The sequence below is a fragment of the Pongo pygmaeus genome, chromosome 10 (genome assembly GCF_028885625.2).
Source record: "Pongo pygmaeus isolate AG05252 chromosome 10, NHGRI_mPonPyg2-v2.0_pri, whole genome shotgun sequence".
Classification (NCBI taxonomy): domain Eukaryota; kingdom Metazoa; phylum Chordata; class Mammalia; order Primates; family Hominidae; genus Pongo; species Pongo pygmaeus.
Genome location: NC_072383.2, coordinates 284,706 through 301,526, shown reverse-complemented (window position 1 = coordinate 301,526; position 16,821 = coordinate 284,706). Strand labels below are relative to the sequence as shown.

Here is a 16,821-nt window from a genome sequence, read left to right as displayed (position 1 = left end):
TTGACAGGCGACTCTTCAGACTCGTTTACAACTCGGCAAGGGCATGGATCCGTGCTGGCTCTGTGTGTTTGTTTTGCAGTTCTTGTTTGGAAAATGTTTAATATTCTAACTGCTGTAGGTTCTGTGGATTAATACATACACATCTGAAGTCCTGTCTTAGAATTACATAGCCCTAAGATTTTCAGGTATCCTAATGTCAACTTTTCTATGCTTCTGTTACCACTAGGATAGTATCTACACATTTCTAAAAGATGGCCTGCACAAAAAATGTATTTTGGAAATATGTATAAATTGCCTAGTTCTATCCTGGTTTTTCTAATATTATGAAGTAAGTTACCATTGTATGATAAATTGTGACTGAGCGAAGGTTTTCCTCATTTGTCAGACGGTTGCAGTGGGAGGTATTAAAGCTCTAGGAGACGACAAGTGGACAGGACACAGCGAGAAAGAAATGGTGTGCTGAGTTCACCTGAAAGCCTCAGTTCCCAAGCTATTTCTTTGCTAAACTGTGTTTTTCCAAAGTTGTATCTGCACCCTCTCTGGTTTGCAAAGAGGGGACAAAAGAGGGAAATTGTATACATATAAAATCTAAAGAGAGATCTGATAACTAAGGTCAAGATACAGGGAAGGAATAGTAGATAATAAATAGTGTTAGAATATTTTGATGGGTAAATATGAGACGTTATAGAAGAAGCTGGAATGAAATGTGAATTTCGATATTAGAGCCTACCTAACAAAAATTGAAGTAGACAGCAATCCCCTTTCTTCCCCCCTTTTCAAGTCACTCCTCTCCAAGTGAACAACAGCACTGCTTTTTTGGCTACAGAAAGCAGCTGAGGCTCAATCCCAAAGCAGCAGCAGGCTCCGGTCCAAAGTGCAAACCAAAAGAAGCAGCAGGAGGGGTAGAACAGAGTCATTACCAAAGACTGAGTACAGAATAAAGTGATCTATGAAAACCAGCATGGAAGGGCATGCTACAGGCTAAAGCCAGACTCAGGAAGGCCTGTCGTGAGGGAGAGGGGAAATCCACAGCCCGGTGTGGGAGAAGAGAACCATGGGCACAGAGTACGCGGGAAGACGGAATAGTGAGTGGACCCATGGCCGCATGGCTCAAGGCAAAGCCATCCTCTACCATTTCTTCAAAGAACCAGCATGGGTTCCCAGAGCAGAAAGCCGGCAAGGATTCCTCTTGAATTCATGTTTGAAAAATACCCTCCCACTGAAATTACTAAACAAGATGGTAGTGTTTCTGTTTACATGGAAAGCTGAGTTCAGGGGCGGATCTAGATTTTGTAGGTCTTGAAGCTTAGACAGTTTGCGGAGGGTCCTCTTTACGGAAAATGGCAAAAAATTAAGAATTCAAAACTAGGTACAGGGGATTGGAAGGCACCCATGCAAGGGGGTCCCGAAGCTTACGTTGAATTAACTGCGGGGTAAATCTGTTTGAGTGGAGCAGAAGGAGCCGGGGCAGACAGACATCCAAATCCTAAGTGTGTCACTTTGTAGCTTTGGAATCTTGGGCAGTTTAATTTTCCTCTCTGTGAAGCTCAATTTCTTACCTATAAAATAGGGATAATGCCAGTCTTTCTGGCTTGTCAATACAGACTAAATGAGAGAATGTATATGAAGGTGCCTAGTACGTGCCATGACTGCTAATCTGGATGACTTTACGTGGTGCTAAGTTTTGGTAGGTATGATTGTTGATGAAAAGTAAATATCAGCCAGGCGCGGTGGCTCACACCTATAATCCCAACACTTTGGGAGGCCGAGGTGTGTGGATCACGAGGTCAGGAGTTCGAGACCAGCCTGGCCAACATGGTGAAACCTCTACTAAAAATACAAAATTTAGTACAAAATTTAGTACAAAATACAAAAATTCGTCGGGCGTGGTGGCGGGCGCCTGTGATGCCAGCTACTTGGGAAGCTGAGACAGGAGAATCATTTGAACCTGGGAGGCAGACGTTGCAGTGAGCTAAGATCATGCCACTGCACTCCAGCCTGGGCAACAAAGAGCGAAACTTCGTCTCAAAAAAAAAAAAAAAGAAAAGTGAATATCGATTATTCTGGTCATTATTGTTTGGAAATCTGATTCCTGGAGATTGAGGAAATGTTTAAAGTATCTGCCGAGTGAGCTAAGCACTCCTAGGCTTTTATCTATATTCAAGGGGCAGATGGCACTCTACTGTCTTCAAGAGGTTTAGAGACTAGAGGTGCTAGTCTGGGCTATAGTCATTGGCTGTTGGAATTGGGAATGTAACAACTCTTGGAATAACTCGAGTTGCTGGATAGAAATAACTGTGGCCAGAGCAGTTACAAGAGGGATGATCAGACCAGCAGTCTCTTTCTTTCCAAGCCTGAGATCAGCTGTGGAAGACCCAGAGCTGAAGTGAAGCCTGGGGATGACCCAGTCTTACTCTCTTGTTTTATGCATGAAAAACAGAGTCTTAGAAAGGCAAAATGGATTGCCGAAGATTATGTGGCTGATTCGGGTCATATCCAGGACTAGAATTTTGGAGGTCTGCTTCCCAGGTACATTTTTTTTCATCACACTGAACTTTGCTCTAACTCATTCTCCATTTATGCCCCTTCTTTCGTTTTCCTTCTCCATTGTCCACCTAGCAGAACTCTATGGAAGTCCACCCTGGTCCAACAGTCAGGCTGTAGGACCTTTAGGCTTCTTCTGCCTGTTAGTCTGACATGTAGGTAGATCTCTCTCTGTTGCTGAATTTCTCCATTGGTGGAAACCAAGGGTTCAGTTGACACTACAGAGCTGTGGAAGCAAGCAGCACTAGCAGCCAGCAGGCAGGCAGTGGAAAGGGGCCGTGAGGGAGCTTTGGACACCAGTACTTGACAGGGATGTTCAGAACCTGGAGAGCTTCCAACGGAGAGCAATGAAAACAGTGGGTGGGGATGAGAAGGAAGAACTCTTAGGAAAGATAAAAGGTTTTCAGATTATTTATCTTGGAGAAGAGAAGGCTGAGAGTGTCTTTGAAAAGGAGTTTCAGATATAAGACCAGCTGTAGTACATCTTCCCTGAGGATAGACTAAGAAATTAGCTAACAGCAGCAATTAGGCTACAGAGCTTTTCAAATTTAGCTGCCTATTAGAGACATCCAGAGAGCTTTTTAAAAAATCTCAATGTTCAAGTTTCACCTCAGAACAATTAAATCAGAATCTTCTCTTTAGGAGTGGGCGTTAAACATCAGTAATTTATTTAATGTTTCCCGGGGTAGCCAGCATTGATTTCTGATTCAGAAAATTTAAAATTTTAATCTTATGGAATAATTGGGAGGAAAATTGCCCAATGATGTCAAACTATGCTAGGAAAAAAATATATTTTTTTAATGGAGGGAATATGGATAAGATATAACAAGGGCAGGGAAAGTTGGGATTGGGCTTAATGTGAAGGAGGAGAATGTAGGGAAGAGGGGGTGAAAACCCGTGGCCAAGGCCTTGAGAACAGGTATAGGTGCCTTCCTCCCACTGCAGTCACCACTTGCTGTACGTCAGTTCACTCCTCCGAGTTTATGTGGCTGTTATGGCTGAGAAAGAGAAAAGAAGCCCCTGACAGCTGGAAATTGGACGGACACTATCAATTAGGGTTTGTATTGCTAGGAGCTGCCCTGGGGTTCGTTCTCACATGTCAATGTCAGGCAAGGCCACTCTGTGATCATGGTAGATCCAGACACAAATAAGATCACCCTGTAATGATGTCTGAATAAAGACAACAACGTAAACATTGTCCAAACCACACAAATGATTGAACATCTTTTGCCGGCTAACACAAGTGACTGCTCCTTCCTTACCAATCACAGCTTTTCACTTCACTTCATTCTCCTGCTTTCTAGACAAAATGCATTAAGAAACCCAATTATAAAATTACTCATCCTTCCTCACAGCATCCAATCCAAAGCAAAGCCCTGCTTCCTGAAGCCTCCTCAAAATCACCTAACAGAAATTCATCCAATAACAAGTCCTCAGTGACACCCTCTGACTGAGACACCTCACAGTTTACATTGTGTGCACTCTCCCTTGTTGCCATGAGTAATGAACCCAACTTGTGTGTTCCTCGTGGTCTTTGGCTCACGGGCATTGACACAGCACAGTTTGAGTAGGCCGTGTCTGTTTTTTCTTGTTTAGGGAAACCAGGACAGATGAGAGCTGTCATGTTTCCCAGTCATGGGAAAACAATCATGTTTCCCTTCTGGGTCCCCTCTCTTTCTCTGGGCTGAGACGTGAGAGATGAGATTCCGGCCACACTTTGCATTCCACATCAGTCAGCTGCGTGATCCGTGCATCAATATATTTTTCTCATCACAAACAACACCCTGCAGTAGTGTTTAAAAATGTTTAGGATAAAAGACTGTCCAGCGATTGAAGTTGCTCTTTTTAAATGTCACTCTGCCCTAATCCCTCACCACAGCTCCATAGTGTCAGGGTGTCTCCATTCACTCAGAACCCCTGCTCACTAACTGTTCATCAGCCAAGGGCTTCCCACTGAGACTAGTTACATAAGTGTTGCAAACTCTATGTACTCTGAGAGTCAGACAAGAAATCAGGGGAACAGGGATTGGAGGAAACGGGATAAAATTGGGAAATAACTGCAATTACTTTTCTAGAGTTAAAGACAAAAGGTATGATTTTCCTTAATAGGGAGGTCAGAGTAGTAGGAGAGAACTGTGGAACACACTGGGATAGGAAGAGAGCCTTCTGATTAGATTTTTAAAGTATTCTTCAGGTCTGATGAGATTTTCAGTGAAAGCAACATTTTTCTTGTCATTTTCATTATTCACCTCTTTCCTAAGAAAGTTATGTTTAATTCCACAGGCCAGCAATAGCCAAAATAAACAGTACTAGAGTTGTGCTTTTTTAGTGTTTTTCCTGTCTTTTTTCCTCCCCCTCTAGACTTAAAGTATAGATAGCATGGTAGCTATAAGTAAATAATGAACTTTAGAATTCTACAAACCTGAGTTCAAATCCTGGGTCTACCATTTACTAGTTATGTGGCCTAGCAAGTAATTTAATTATCTCTAAGCCTTTATTTTCCTATCTTTAAAATGGTCATGTCAGTAATTCTTGTGTCATAGGTTTGTTCTGAGGATAAATGAGATGGTGCCTGTATAGCACTTAGCACCATTCCTGGCACATTTGAAATGCACAACAAACGTTACTAATGGTAATGGTTGACGTTCTTAACATTCTTTGTCATAAGTCTTGTTTCTTTCAGATCTTGGGTCTGGCATGGTGGCTTACGCCTGTAATCCCAGTGCTTTGGGAGGCTGAGGCGGGATTGCTTGAGGCTAGGAGTTTAAGACCAGCCTGGGCAACATAGCAAGACCCTATCTCTATAAAAGATTAAAAAACAATTAGCTGGGCATGATGGTGCAAACCTGTAGTCCCAGCTACTGGGGAGACTGGGTTGGGTGGATCCTTTGAGCCTGGGAGGTTGAGGCTGCAGTGACCTATGATTGTGCCACTGCATTCCAGCTTGGGCAATAGAGTGAGACCCTCATCTCAAAACAAACAAACAAACAAGAAACAAGAAAACAAATTGGAGTTTATAGAATTTAGGTGAATTATCCCATCTGGGATCAAACAGAAAACGCTTCGCAGTTTTCAGTGACACCTCTGGTTTCTGCACGTAACATCCCAGAGCTTTTCACAGCAGGGTCAAGTACTTGGACCGTAATAGAGTGTAAACAAAAATCTTAAACAACAACAACAACAACAACAACAAAACTTTAAGCTGATTTTAGACTTACAGAAAAATTGCTAAAATAGTACAGAGAGTTTCCATCTTTCACTCAGCTTCCCCTAATGTTAGCATCTTTCACTACCATAGTACAATTGTTAGAACGAGGAAATTAACATTGGCAGAGTACTATTAAACTAAAGACCTTATTTAACTTTCACCAGTTTTTACATTCATGTCCTTTTCTATTCCAGGATCCTATCTAGGATCCCATTCAGGACCCCACATTGCATTTAGTTGTGATTTTCCCTTAGTCTCCTGCAGCCTGAAACACTTGCTCAGTCTTTCTTGTCTTGTCTGTCTTGTCATTCGTGACACTTTTGAAGAGTAGTGATCGGTAATTTTGTCAAATGCCCCTCACTTTGGGTTTGTCTTATGTTTCTTGTGATTGAACCGCATTTTTGGCAAGAATACCACAGAAATGTTGTGTTGCTCTTAGTACATCATATCCGTGGTTCATGATATAGAGAGAGATTGATGTCTTATTACTGTCTTATTACTGGTGATGTTGACCTTGGTCATTTGGTTAAGGTGGTTTCTGCCTGGCTTATCTACTTCAAAATTACTATTTTTCCCTTTGTAGTTAATAAATATCTTGGGGGAGACACTTTGGAATTGTAAAAATTCTGTTCCTTCTGGAACTTTCACCCACTAATTTTAGCATTCATTGGTAGATCTTGTCTGCAACAATTATTATAGTGGTGTTTGTCTAATGGTGATTTTCTATTTTTCTCTTTCCTTCTACATTTATTAAGACTTCTTTTTCTTTGAGATGGGGTCTTGCTGTGTTGCCTCAAACTCCTGAGCTTAAGTAATTCTCCCACCTCAGCCTCCTTGAGTAACTGAGATTACAGGTGCATGCCACCATGTTCGGCATCCTTCTATATGTATTAATTGGAATTCAACTGTAAGGAAGACTGGTCCTTTTGTCCCACTTATTAACTTGTTGGTTATTTGTATCAGCATGAACTTATTAGTGAACTTTGTTCTTTGGGCTACAATCCAATACTATCATTCATTTTGTTGTTCAAATTATTTCAGTTATAGCAAAAGCCATAATTTGTTGTTTAGTCTGTTCTACTTGCTCTTTTATTTTCTTTCAGTGTGATATTTGAAAAGGGATCCAAAAAGTCAACAGGTTTCTGACTCTTGTGGTTAAACAGAACTATATCTCTTAATTTAAAGGTCTCCCGAGGAGAACCCACCACTTCCTTTGCCACCTTGATGTTACTCAGAAATGTTCTTTCTTGAAACAAATCATGCTGCTTTTAAAATTTGTTTCTGTGAAATGTCAAACTAGAAAAAAATTTTATTCGTTCTTATTCCACTCCTAGTAGTCAAACAATTTTTGGGAGAGCGTATCATGGCATACTGTCATTTAAACATACCTGGGATGAACTTGGTACAAACCAGGACCTCCTAGGCCTGCTTTTTGCGTGGTTCACTTTGTTTTATACAATCCTGTTGTGGGAAGCACAGCCTTCAGTTATCCTCAGTGACAATCTCTAGTGAGTCTTAAAACATGCAGCCTCTTGAGTAAGAATTCCTGAATACGGATTCTGGTGTTACCTGTTTTCAGGTTTCTTGACTTTGCACCCAGCAGACCAAAGGATGATGGCAACGTGAGGTAGATGCAAGGCTAGTCATGCCTGTTTTGTGTGGAACCCCAGACAAGAAGTGAGGGACTGTCACCAACATTTATCTACCAGTGGTTCTCAAGCTTTTTTTTTTTTTCTTTAACTTTTGTCAACCTAAGCAGGACAAAAAACCTACCATAGCCATTCCCACTTTATAGAGGAAAAAGAAATTGGGGATAACAAAGATTTGGAGAGGAATAAAATAAGAGTCAACATGTAACATGGCAGCAGTTATGTAAAAACAAAAGAGTTGGTAAGTAAAGCCAACATTCCTTAATACAAGAGCAGCAACTCACAACCAACTCAGGATAAGCCTGATGATGTCCTTATCACTGACGGTCTTTCCTGGAAACTGGAAATTGCAACCGTTTGCATATGTGAGGACACAGAAGGGGCTGTGCAACATTGCCAAAGGCTGAATGGTATCTGAGAAAACAACAGTTATCTGGTAATTTTAGATTATAAATGCCAAAGTTTATAATGCATAGTAGGCCATTAGTAAGTACCACTCAATGATAAGTAAAAATGGAAGTCAATAACACTGCTTTGAAGATGGTCTTTTTTTACATGAGTTTGTAGGCTGTCTCAGGACGCTTTTGGTTTATTGCTTTACAGAGCTCAATCTAACAGATGAAAGCTTGAAAGGGGAGAGGAACAGGGGCAGCTGAAACATAAGAATAATAATTTCCAAGAAGCTTCTGGGAAGCTCTCCAGGTATTACCATGCAGTGTTTCCCTGCCCCTACCCCATGCCCTTGAGTTAGATGAGGGATCAAGGAAACGGAAACTACCTTAGACCCTTCGATCCGTCTTTCTTTCCACACCTCTCTGTCATCGCAAGATGTCTCTATCACCTCACTCACTCATTGCCCCATCCCCTACCTAACTCATTCTCATGAGCCAGAGCCCAGCTTAGCTCAGGGGTCTCTCAGTCCTGTCTCCTTCAAGAAGACTTCCGGGCTCACTGCTCACTGTGAATAATCCCTTAAGGATGAATAACAGCTGCCATTTACAGTTAGTCATCATCTCCTGAAATCTCAAGCTGGACAGTGACGTATGTAGGACTCAGACCCCACACTCTCCGGTGTCAAAGTCTGAGCAGGTTTCCACTACATGTACTGTGCTTCAGCACATGGCTGAGGTGGGACTCTGCCCTGTCCTAGACTCCAGGCTGAAGGAACTACTCTCACAGCCGCCTCTGTAGGCTGTTCCTGCAGAGAAACGAAGCTCCCTGGATGACCTCGGCCTCGCGCTCACCGCCTGCTCCTTCACTTATAACAGCTTTAGGGCTTCGCTTTATTTTAAACTTTGGCACTTCCTTTTCTCTATTGATTTAAAAAATATTTTAAAATTCTAGCATATTAAAAAATCCAAACAATATTGAAAAAGTGGGGAAAAAATCTCCGTTACTGCCATCTCCTGATCTGAGTTCCACTCTACAAATGTAACTACTATTAACCGTTTAGCGAAGATTTTTTCGGACTTTTTCTATATGTGTATAAATGTCTGTGTATGTTTGGGAAGTTTTTCTGACATCTCAGAATTCTGCATCTGTGTATCTTTGTTCTAAATCATCGTCCATTCCACATTGCAAGCTGTGAAACGGTAAGATAAATGTATTTTTAAATTAATCTACACAGCACCTGACCAAAGGAATACCTGTTCTTGATGGATTTACAGGAGCACTTGTGTTGGAGACAGGGGTGGGAGGCAGGATCCCTCCAGAGAGACCCTGAGCTCACCAGGTGGGAAGCACACAGGAGCTCCGGGGAGGAGACCACGCTTCTTAAGCTTACCAGCAACTGGCCCGACCTGCCAGGGCGTGCACACTCCCCAGACTGTGAAATCACTCATGTGTGGGTTGTCCAGTGGCCGAGGGGAGGGGAGAAAAGGGGAGGGGGAGGCACAAGGGTGGAATGTGGGCTGGGCCAAGTTTAGAATTTCAAGTGCCACAGAGGCGTTTTGGAACCACACTTTAAATAGCCAGCACCTTCTCCTTCCCCCTTAGATAATTCTTCTCCCCTGACTGGACCTCTGGCAGCAGCTTCACTAAGGTTCGAAATGTTTTCTTCTCTTTTTTTCTATTTCTGCGTCTCAGACTGCAGGTTGGTGGGATCCATGGGACTTAAAACCAAAGGACTTTTTTCTTACCCTCGCCTAGAAAATATGCTTCTGACATGTATGTGTGCAAATGCAAAGATTATATGCTATTCTCTTGACTTTCTGAAACTTGGGTGGCTGTTGACTTAAGTGACAATGTGATTTGGAAAGAGAGAGCCCTAGATTGAGAGGAAAGACAACTGGATTTAACTCCAAGAAAACAAAGTCTTTCTTCTCTGAGAAAAGAGAACAATGATCAACTCTTTGACAGGACTGAAAGAAAACAAAAATTTGAGTACCTGTTATTCTATTAAGTGTGTATACATATGTATATTTCCTCATTTAATTCTTATAGCTAAGTATATCCTATCTATCATCCCCACTTTTACAGATGAACAAACTAAGGCTCAGAGTCATTCATTAACTTCTCTGAAGTCAGACATTGGTATGAGAAAAAACTAATGTATGAACTTGGCCTCATCTGACTCTATAGCTCATGGCCTTTCAGACACAACACGCTACCTCTGAGAAGCAGCTCTAATGAGGCTAAGGGAGCCAGGAAAGGGCTAATGTTTCTCCTAGGGTCTGGGAGGGTGGAGAAGGGAAGGCTTTCCATCACTGGGAGAGATCCATCAGCTGATAAAGGGAGGGGAGGCCAGCACAGTCAGTACCTTAGACAACCTTCCCAAAAGGACTGAGGAGCCCTCTTGGGACCAGTTACTTGAGTTTCTCCTTTGTAGAAAGGAGCTCATTCCTTAATTTATCAGATAAACATAGATGCCTGCTGTTCCCTGACTTTTTTTTTTTTTTTTTTTTTTTGAGACGGAGTCTCGCTTTGTTGCCCAGGCTGGAGTGCAGTGGCGTGATCTCAGCTCACTACAACCTCCGCCTCCTGGTTTCAAGTGATTCTCCTGCCTCAGCCTCCTAAGTAGCTAGGATTACAGGTGCCTGCCACCATGCCCGGCTAATTTTTGTACTTTTCGTAGAGACGGGGTGTCACCATGTTGGCCAGGCTGGTCTCAAACTCCTGACCTCAGGTGATCCACCCGCCTCAGCCTCCCAAGTGCTGGGATTACAGGCGTGAGCCATCGCGCCTGGCCTGTTCGCTGACTTTCTAATTTTCTGGGTCAGAGCCAAAGGAGAGTCTGTGGCCAGAAGAGGTTACTGCTGAGAAAGTCTGTTAACATGAACTTTGCTTGAGGCTTAGAAAAAAGTCCATCTGCCTCCTTCTCCAGAAAAGAGGCCACTCTGCAAAATCAAGGCAGAGTCATTAGAAGATGCTTTTAGTAGACGCGCCAGTGAACCTAGGCAACCAATGTAATCAAAGGGATGGAACTGAAAGAGCAGGGGCAGAGTGGGTTTAAGTCCTGGCTGTGCAAGTTAGTAGCTACATGGCAGCAGCAGTCACATTATTTAACCTCTCTGAGCTGCAACTTCCTTATTTATAAAGTGGGGGTAATAATGCTTACATCTCAGGGTTGTTGTGAGAATTAAATGAAAAGCATGTATGTGAAGTGCCTAGTCTATAGTAGTTGCTAACTAAATGTGGGCCACATCCAGTCATCCTCAATCCCAACAGTGGTCTGGAATGGGCCATTTCTGACAGTGAATGGTTAAAACTGTGGCTTTTTATTTATGTCATCTTCTCTACTGTCACAGACTCCTAATTTGTCATCACCAAAAAAGAAAAAGAGCGCGTAGTAAATCTCTCCCTTACGCTGATTTCAGAGAGACATAGAAGGAGTACTTAGACCACCTCATCTTATTCACAATTCCTGGTCCCACTCAACCTCTCCCAATCCTTTGACAGGATTTTTTTTAAACTGGCTTTTATTTTTATATTACAAAAGTAAAACACATTTTTTGATGTAATTGTAGAAAATATAGATAAGGAAATGTTCCTATAACCCAACTGCTGAAAGAAAAACATTTTGGTGGCCATCCTAATCTTTCAACGCCTATAAATACTTTATAAAATATTTGTCAAGCATGATCATATTGTATGTACTGTTTTTTACTATAAATTGTGAGCATCCTTTTGTGCCAATATACTTGTTTCTGTAACACAGGTTTTAATGATTATATATAGTAGTCCATTATATGAATGTGCCATAATTTATCAACATATCTACCATTTTTGACAATTTATGTACTTTCTGATTTTTCACTGTTATGAACAATAAATATCCTAATGCTACACCTTTCACTCACAATCACAATTATTTCCTTAGCGAAAATTCCTGCAAGGGAAATTGGTGGCTTTGAGGACATGTAAAATCCCATCCTTTCAACGTGTCCCAGCATACAGAGTAAAGAGACTGAAGCACATGCTAATCCCGATGAGGCTGACTGTAGGGCAGCAGGGAGAATTTAGACAGCACAGCGGTCCTTGAACTCCTCCATGTCTACAATCCTCAACCCAAGAGGGCTTTATAGTGGAAGCAAAGGCTGTCCATCAGTACCAACACTTTCTTCCTGAAACAGGAAAGGAATATATATTTTCAGTAGCTGTCACCCAGCTTCTACCAATGAGAACTGCTAAGGAGGACATGGTCTACAGGGAAGGGAATAGAAATTCACCTCTTCCAGGGCATTCATTCCCTTATGGATTTGTTGGTAAAAGCAGGAGGAGGAGGGGTTTCCTTCTGGGGTTCCCAACAGTAACAGAGCATCCCACTTGTTTTCCAGGTGGGATGGATAGCAGGGTCTCAGGCACAACCAGTAATGGAGAGACAAAACCAGTGTATCCAGTCATGGAAAAGAAGGAGGAAGATGGCACCCTGGAGCGGGGGCACTGGAACAACAAGATGGAGTTTGTGCTGTCAGTGGCTGGGGAGATCATTGGCTTAGGCAACGTCTGGAGGTTTCCCTATCTCTGCTACAAAAATGGGGGAGGTGAGAGCCCTTGTGCCACCCCACCCACTCCTGGAAGGAGGATACTTCTATCTCCTGCACTTACGGCCCTTCTGGGGAGTCCCATAGATGTATAGAATTCTGGAGGTAGGAGGACGCTTAGAGGTCATTAAGGACACTCTGTAAGAGACTAAGACCTAGAAAGGTTACCTGACTATCCCAGGGCTCTTTCTATTATAATGTGGCGTCGTAGAAATATGAGCACAAGCTGGAACCAGGTGGATGAGAGTTTGGATTCTGGCTCTGCTACTTACACTCTGTGATCTTGGACAAGTTACTTAAGCTTTCAGAGCATCAATTGCCGCTCCTGCAAATTGAGATAATAATGCCTGCCTTTCAAGGTCATTGTAAGGATTAGAGACAATGTGTGTAAAGAACTTAATAAATAGTAGCTTTGTTGATGATGATGTTGATACCAAACTGTTCTGTGGTCTTAAGATTCCCCAGCCTTGGCCTTGTGTCTTTTTCCTACTCTGCTGGCACGGTGAGGTTCCCTAAGCCATCCATTACCCAACCCCTTCTAGTATAGGCTCTCTTTTTAAAAATTTTGCAGCACAAATGTGTGCATGTTGTAGGGGGAGCATGACCTCCAGCTCTTTACTGTATCATCATTGGCTTCTCATTCCCCTCTCTTTCAGCCCCCTGGGGTAACTCTGCTATCCCCACAGCAGTGACAGAAATTTTGCAACCACTGACCCACATTCAGGGAATTTTGTATCTCTGTGGGAAGCCCCAGAGTGATTTCCCAAGTACTGGAGGGTTCTGGGTGACCAGTGGGTTAGGAATATCTCCTTGCTTATGGGTAAAGCTTGTAGGATTGGGGCTCCCAGGTCTGATTTTGTAGTGAGACTGCAGCCGGGCCTGGAGGAATGTGGAATACAGAGGTAGGTCACCAGGGAAAATGATGAGAGGAGTGATAAATTCATGGGCTACAGGATTTGAGGTCCTTTAAAGCAACGTCTATCCTTTTGCAGGTGAGTAAGAGCTGCCGAACACATCCAGCTTGAGTCTCACAATGATTTTAGAGAAAGCATTCAATACAGAGGGGAGGTGTGGGAACTGGGGGAGAACACGAGAGATGCCCTGGGCCCATGGAGTCTGGTTCCCAGGTCTGTGGCAACTGGGGATTGTCCCTGGGTTGGAGGTTAACTTGTATGTTTCCAGAGGGATGAAAATGGGCTGATGTGTCCCTTCTTCCTAGGAATTTCTGGCCAGTGGCCTGAAATCATAGGACTTTGCTCAGTTTGCACTGTGAGGGAAGAGGGAAGTTCTACCCACTTTTTACCTAGTGCCGAATGCTCCACGTGCTTGTTTAGGAATTTAGGCCTGAGTACCCTCCCCTTGGAGAATCAGGAGAGACGGAGCTGGCCCAGGGTGAAAGCTGGAGGCTTGGGGACTAATCTGGCATTGGGACTCTGGGTCTGGAACCTGGTAACCAGCTTAGCTCCTCACATGGCAGAGAGATTAGGAGGTGAGCAGCTTTCCTCAAGCCTCTCTGGAATTGGGTAAAGGTTGGCCTGGGAATTAGCAGGAATGGCATGAAGAAGTGGGAGAGATTGCCTTCCAGGTCTAATGCAAACCACTGGGCTGATAGGGGAAAGTGGAGGGGAGCAGTGACTGGAACGCGGGGAATGAGGGACTCTCCCCGGTCCTTTGTCTGGCAATGTTTGGGTCCCAGGGCTGTGTGGGGAGTCTGTGTGGGCCTGGGAACGTGTTGACTGTGTCTTGTGTGGGAAAAGAGTACCCACAGCCCTTGGTCATTCACGTGGGTCCTGTGTGGGGAGGTGGAGGCAGCAGGGCGGCGGCTGTGGTCTCCTTCTCCCTGGGTAGAGCCTGCCTTCCAGCACGCTGATTCTGGTGGAGAGTCCTGACATGGGAGTCCTGCCATCCAGTCAAGTTCTCTTTGTTTAACCCTTACACTACCTACCCATAACTTCTTCCCTTATCAAGCACAGGGCCTGAGCACTCCTCTTCCCTGTTTGCTGATGGATGACAGCAGCTGGAGGGGAGTGTTCTGAGGGACTAGGGAGCTCCAGGCAGGGGCCCAGGTTTGCTCCAGAGGGCATGAGTCACCCAGGGCCACTGGCTGGGTTAGTGAAATGGCTCCTTTGCCAAGGTAAGCGGGCTGATCAAGGATGTGTGTGGTCAGTAGAGGAACCTGGACCTGCCTATTTTTCTGTTTTTTTTTTTTTTTTTTTTTTGGTCTTCTCAGCAGTTTAACCTTTCTGTCATCAGTTAACTCCTCTCACCTCCCAGGCAAAGCAAACTCCTACAGAGAATGGGCCCTTAAACTTCATCTTGTCATCCTCCTGTCTCTTTGCGAAAGAAGAGACTGCTGCCTCTTCCTGAAAGGACCCTTTGCTGCTGATGTGGGAAGGAGGCTGGGGAGAATGGAGACCCTGTAGATTGGTCGGACCCCTTTCCTCCTGGTTTAGTGCTTTTATTTGAACTCACCATTCTCAGACTGGGGCCTTGGCTCCTGGGCATGGGAAGAGTGTTCTGAGCAAGCCCTGGAGAGGATGCTGGGATACTCCAGGCTGTGCCATCCTTCGTAATGTACCCGACTGGCCTGCTCCTGGGCCCTTTCTTTAAATTCACAGCTCCAAGTAGCCACTCTTGTGCTTGGCGGAGAGGGGAGGGCAATCAAGGAATTTGATTCGTAGTAGTATTTGTTTAGTGAGAAGCTCAGGGATGAAGAAGTCCTCAAAGCACAATTTTGGTTCCAAACTAAAAATATAAGTGACATCTTCTTTGGTTTCAACATTTGGTAGATCTAATTTGAAATGAGCTCCAGAGCAGGGAAAGGGCTGAGGCAGGGCTATGATAGAACACAAGGCAAACAGCTGAAAACTGTGGTCAAAAGGCAGAGAAGCTGAGAAAGTGATACAAAGAAGCCCATCTGAAATCGGAAGCAACAGGGATGCTTTTAGGGAGGTGAGTGAGAGGGATGCCCGCCTCCACCGTCTCCTATGTAAATAATCTCCCTGCTGTCCAGGACCTGCAGCTGATCCACCCCCAGGCACCTGCTTCATCCTAATGGCTTTATAATTTCCAGTATCTGTCCATTGCCTTGGCGCATACTCAGCCAAGCCCTGAGCCTGTGTCATTCACCAGCAAATACTTACTGAGCACGTAGCATAAGCCAGGAACTGTTCTAGGTGGTTGGGATACATCTATAAACAAAACGGACCAATTCCCTGTCCTCATAGGGCATACATTCTAGAGGAGGGAGACAGACACTACACAATAAATGGGATAAATGAGTAAATTAGATAGCATTCCAGAATTAATGAGTGCTACAGGAAAAGAACAAGGAGAGCTGGGTAAAGGGGATCAGGAGTGTGGGTGTGGGTGGTGGCAATTTTTAAAAGGGTGGTCACTGACAGCATGTGAGCAAAGGCTTGCCCGGAGTGAGAGGATTGGCCATGCGGATATTATGGGGTTGGGTGAAAGTGCTTTCCTCTAGGCAGAGGAAACAAAGGGTGAAACAAAGCAAGAGTCTGGCTGGCTTGTTTGAGGAGGACTCAAGCCTGGAGCTGGGCAAGTGAATAGAAGGTAAGGTCAGGGAAGTAAATGGGCTGGGGACAAGGAGAGGGACAGATCAGGTATGTCAGATTGGCCACTCTCAGACTTCAGCTTTTGCTCTAGTGACATTCAGATGCAGGGCAGGGTTTTGGGCAGCAGTAATCTTACATTATTTCCACTCCCCCGAGATGGAGTCTCGCTCTGTCACCCAGGCTGGAATGCAGTGGCATGATCTCAGCTCACTGCAACCTCTACCTACTGGGTTCAAGTGATTCTTCCGCCTCAGCCTCCCCAGTAGCTGGGACTACAGGCGCGCGCCACCACGCCCAGCCAATTTCTGTATTTTTAGTTGAGATGAGGTTTTGCCATGTTGGCCAGGCTGGTCTCGAACTCTAGACTTCAGGTGATCTGCCCATCTTGGCCTCCCAAAGTGCTGGGATTACAGGCGTGAGCCATTGCGCCCGGCCAGTGATCTTACATTTTAAAATAATCTCTCTAGCTGCTATGTTGAGAACTGAGTACAGGGGAGTGAGGGCAGAAGCTGACCAGTTATAAGGCAAAAATGTTGGAGTCATCCTTAATTCTCTCCACGTCTCATAACTCTTGACTCTACCCAAACACCCAGGTCCTGGGAGCTTCAGGACCTCTCCAGCTCCCTGGACCCTGGTTGCTGGCAGAGCGAGTAACTCAGCACCCGAATGCCTGTGACTAGAGCCCCCCCTGACGACATGTGCAGGACCCGACCACTTCTCATCCCCTCCGCTGCTAGCACCCATCTAAGCAATCCAAGGGTTTTCACCTGAGTGACTGGAAGGAAGGAGCTGCCATTCACTGAGATGTGGAAGGCCATGAAGGGAACAAGGTTTTGCTTTTTTGTTGTTGTTGTTGTTGTTTT

At 44.3% G+C, this 16,821-nt stretch overlaps 1 protein-coding gene across 4 annotated transcripts in view; it reads left to right on the top strand.

Moving 5' to 3' along the window:
• The window catches only part of SLC6A13 (solute carrier family 6 member 13), a 59,561-nt gene that overhangs the window by 13,149 nt on the left and 29,591 nt on the right, over nt 1–16,821 (top strand). The window contains exons 1-2 of one of the 4 annotated variants that reach the window (XM_054442599.2): nt 9,391–9,442; nt 12,177–12,383. In XM_054442599.2, coding sequence (XP_054298574.1) covers nt 12,182–12,383 — 202 coding nt within the window. In that variant the 5' untranslated portion in view covers nt 9,391–9,442; nt 12,177–12,181. Of the gene's footprint in view, nt 1–9,390; nt 9,443–12,176; nt 12,384–13,770; nt 13,873–16,821 lie in introns of those variants that run through there. The other 3 variants (XM_054442604.2, XM_054442598.2, XM_054442600.2) reach the window with 3 other exon arrangements.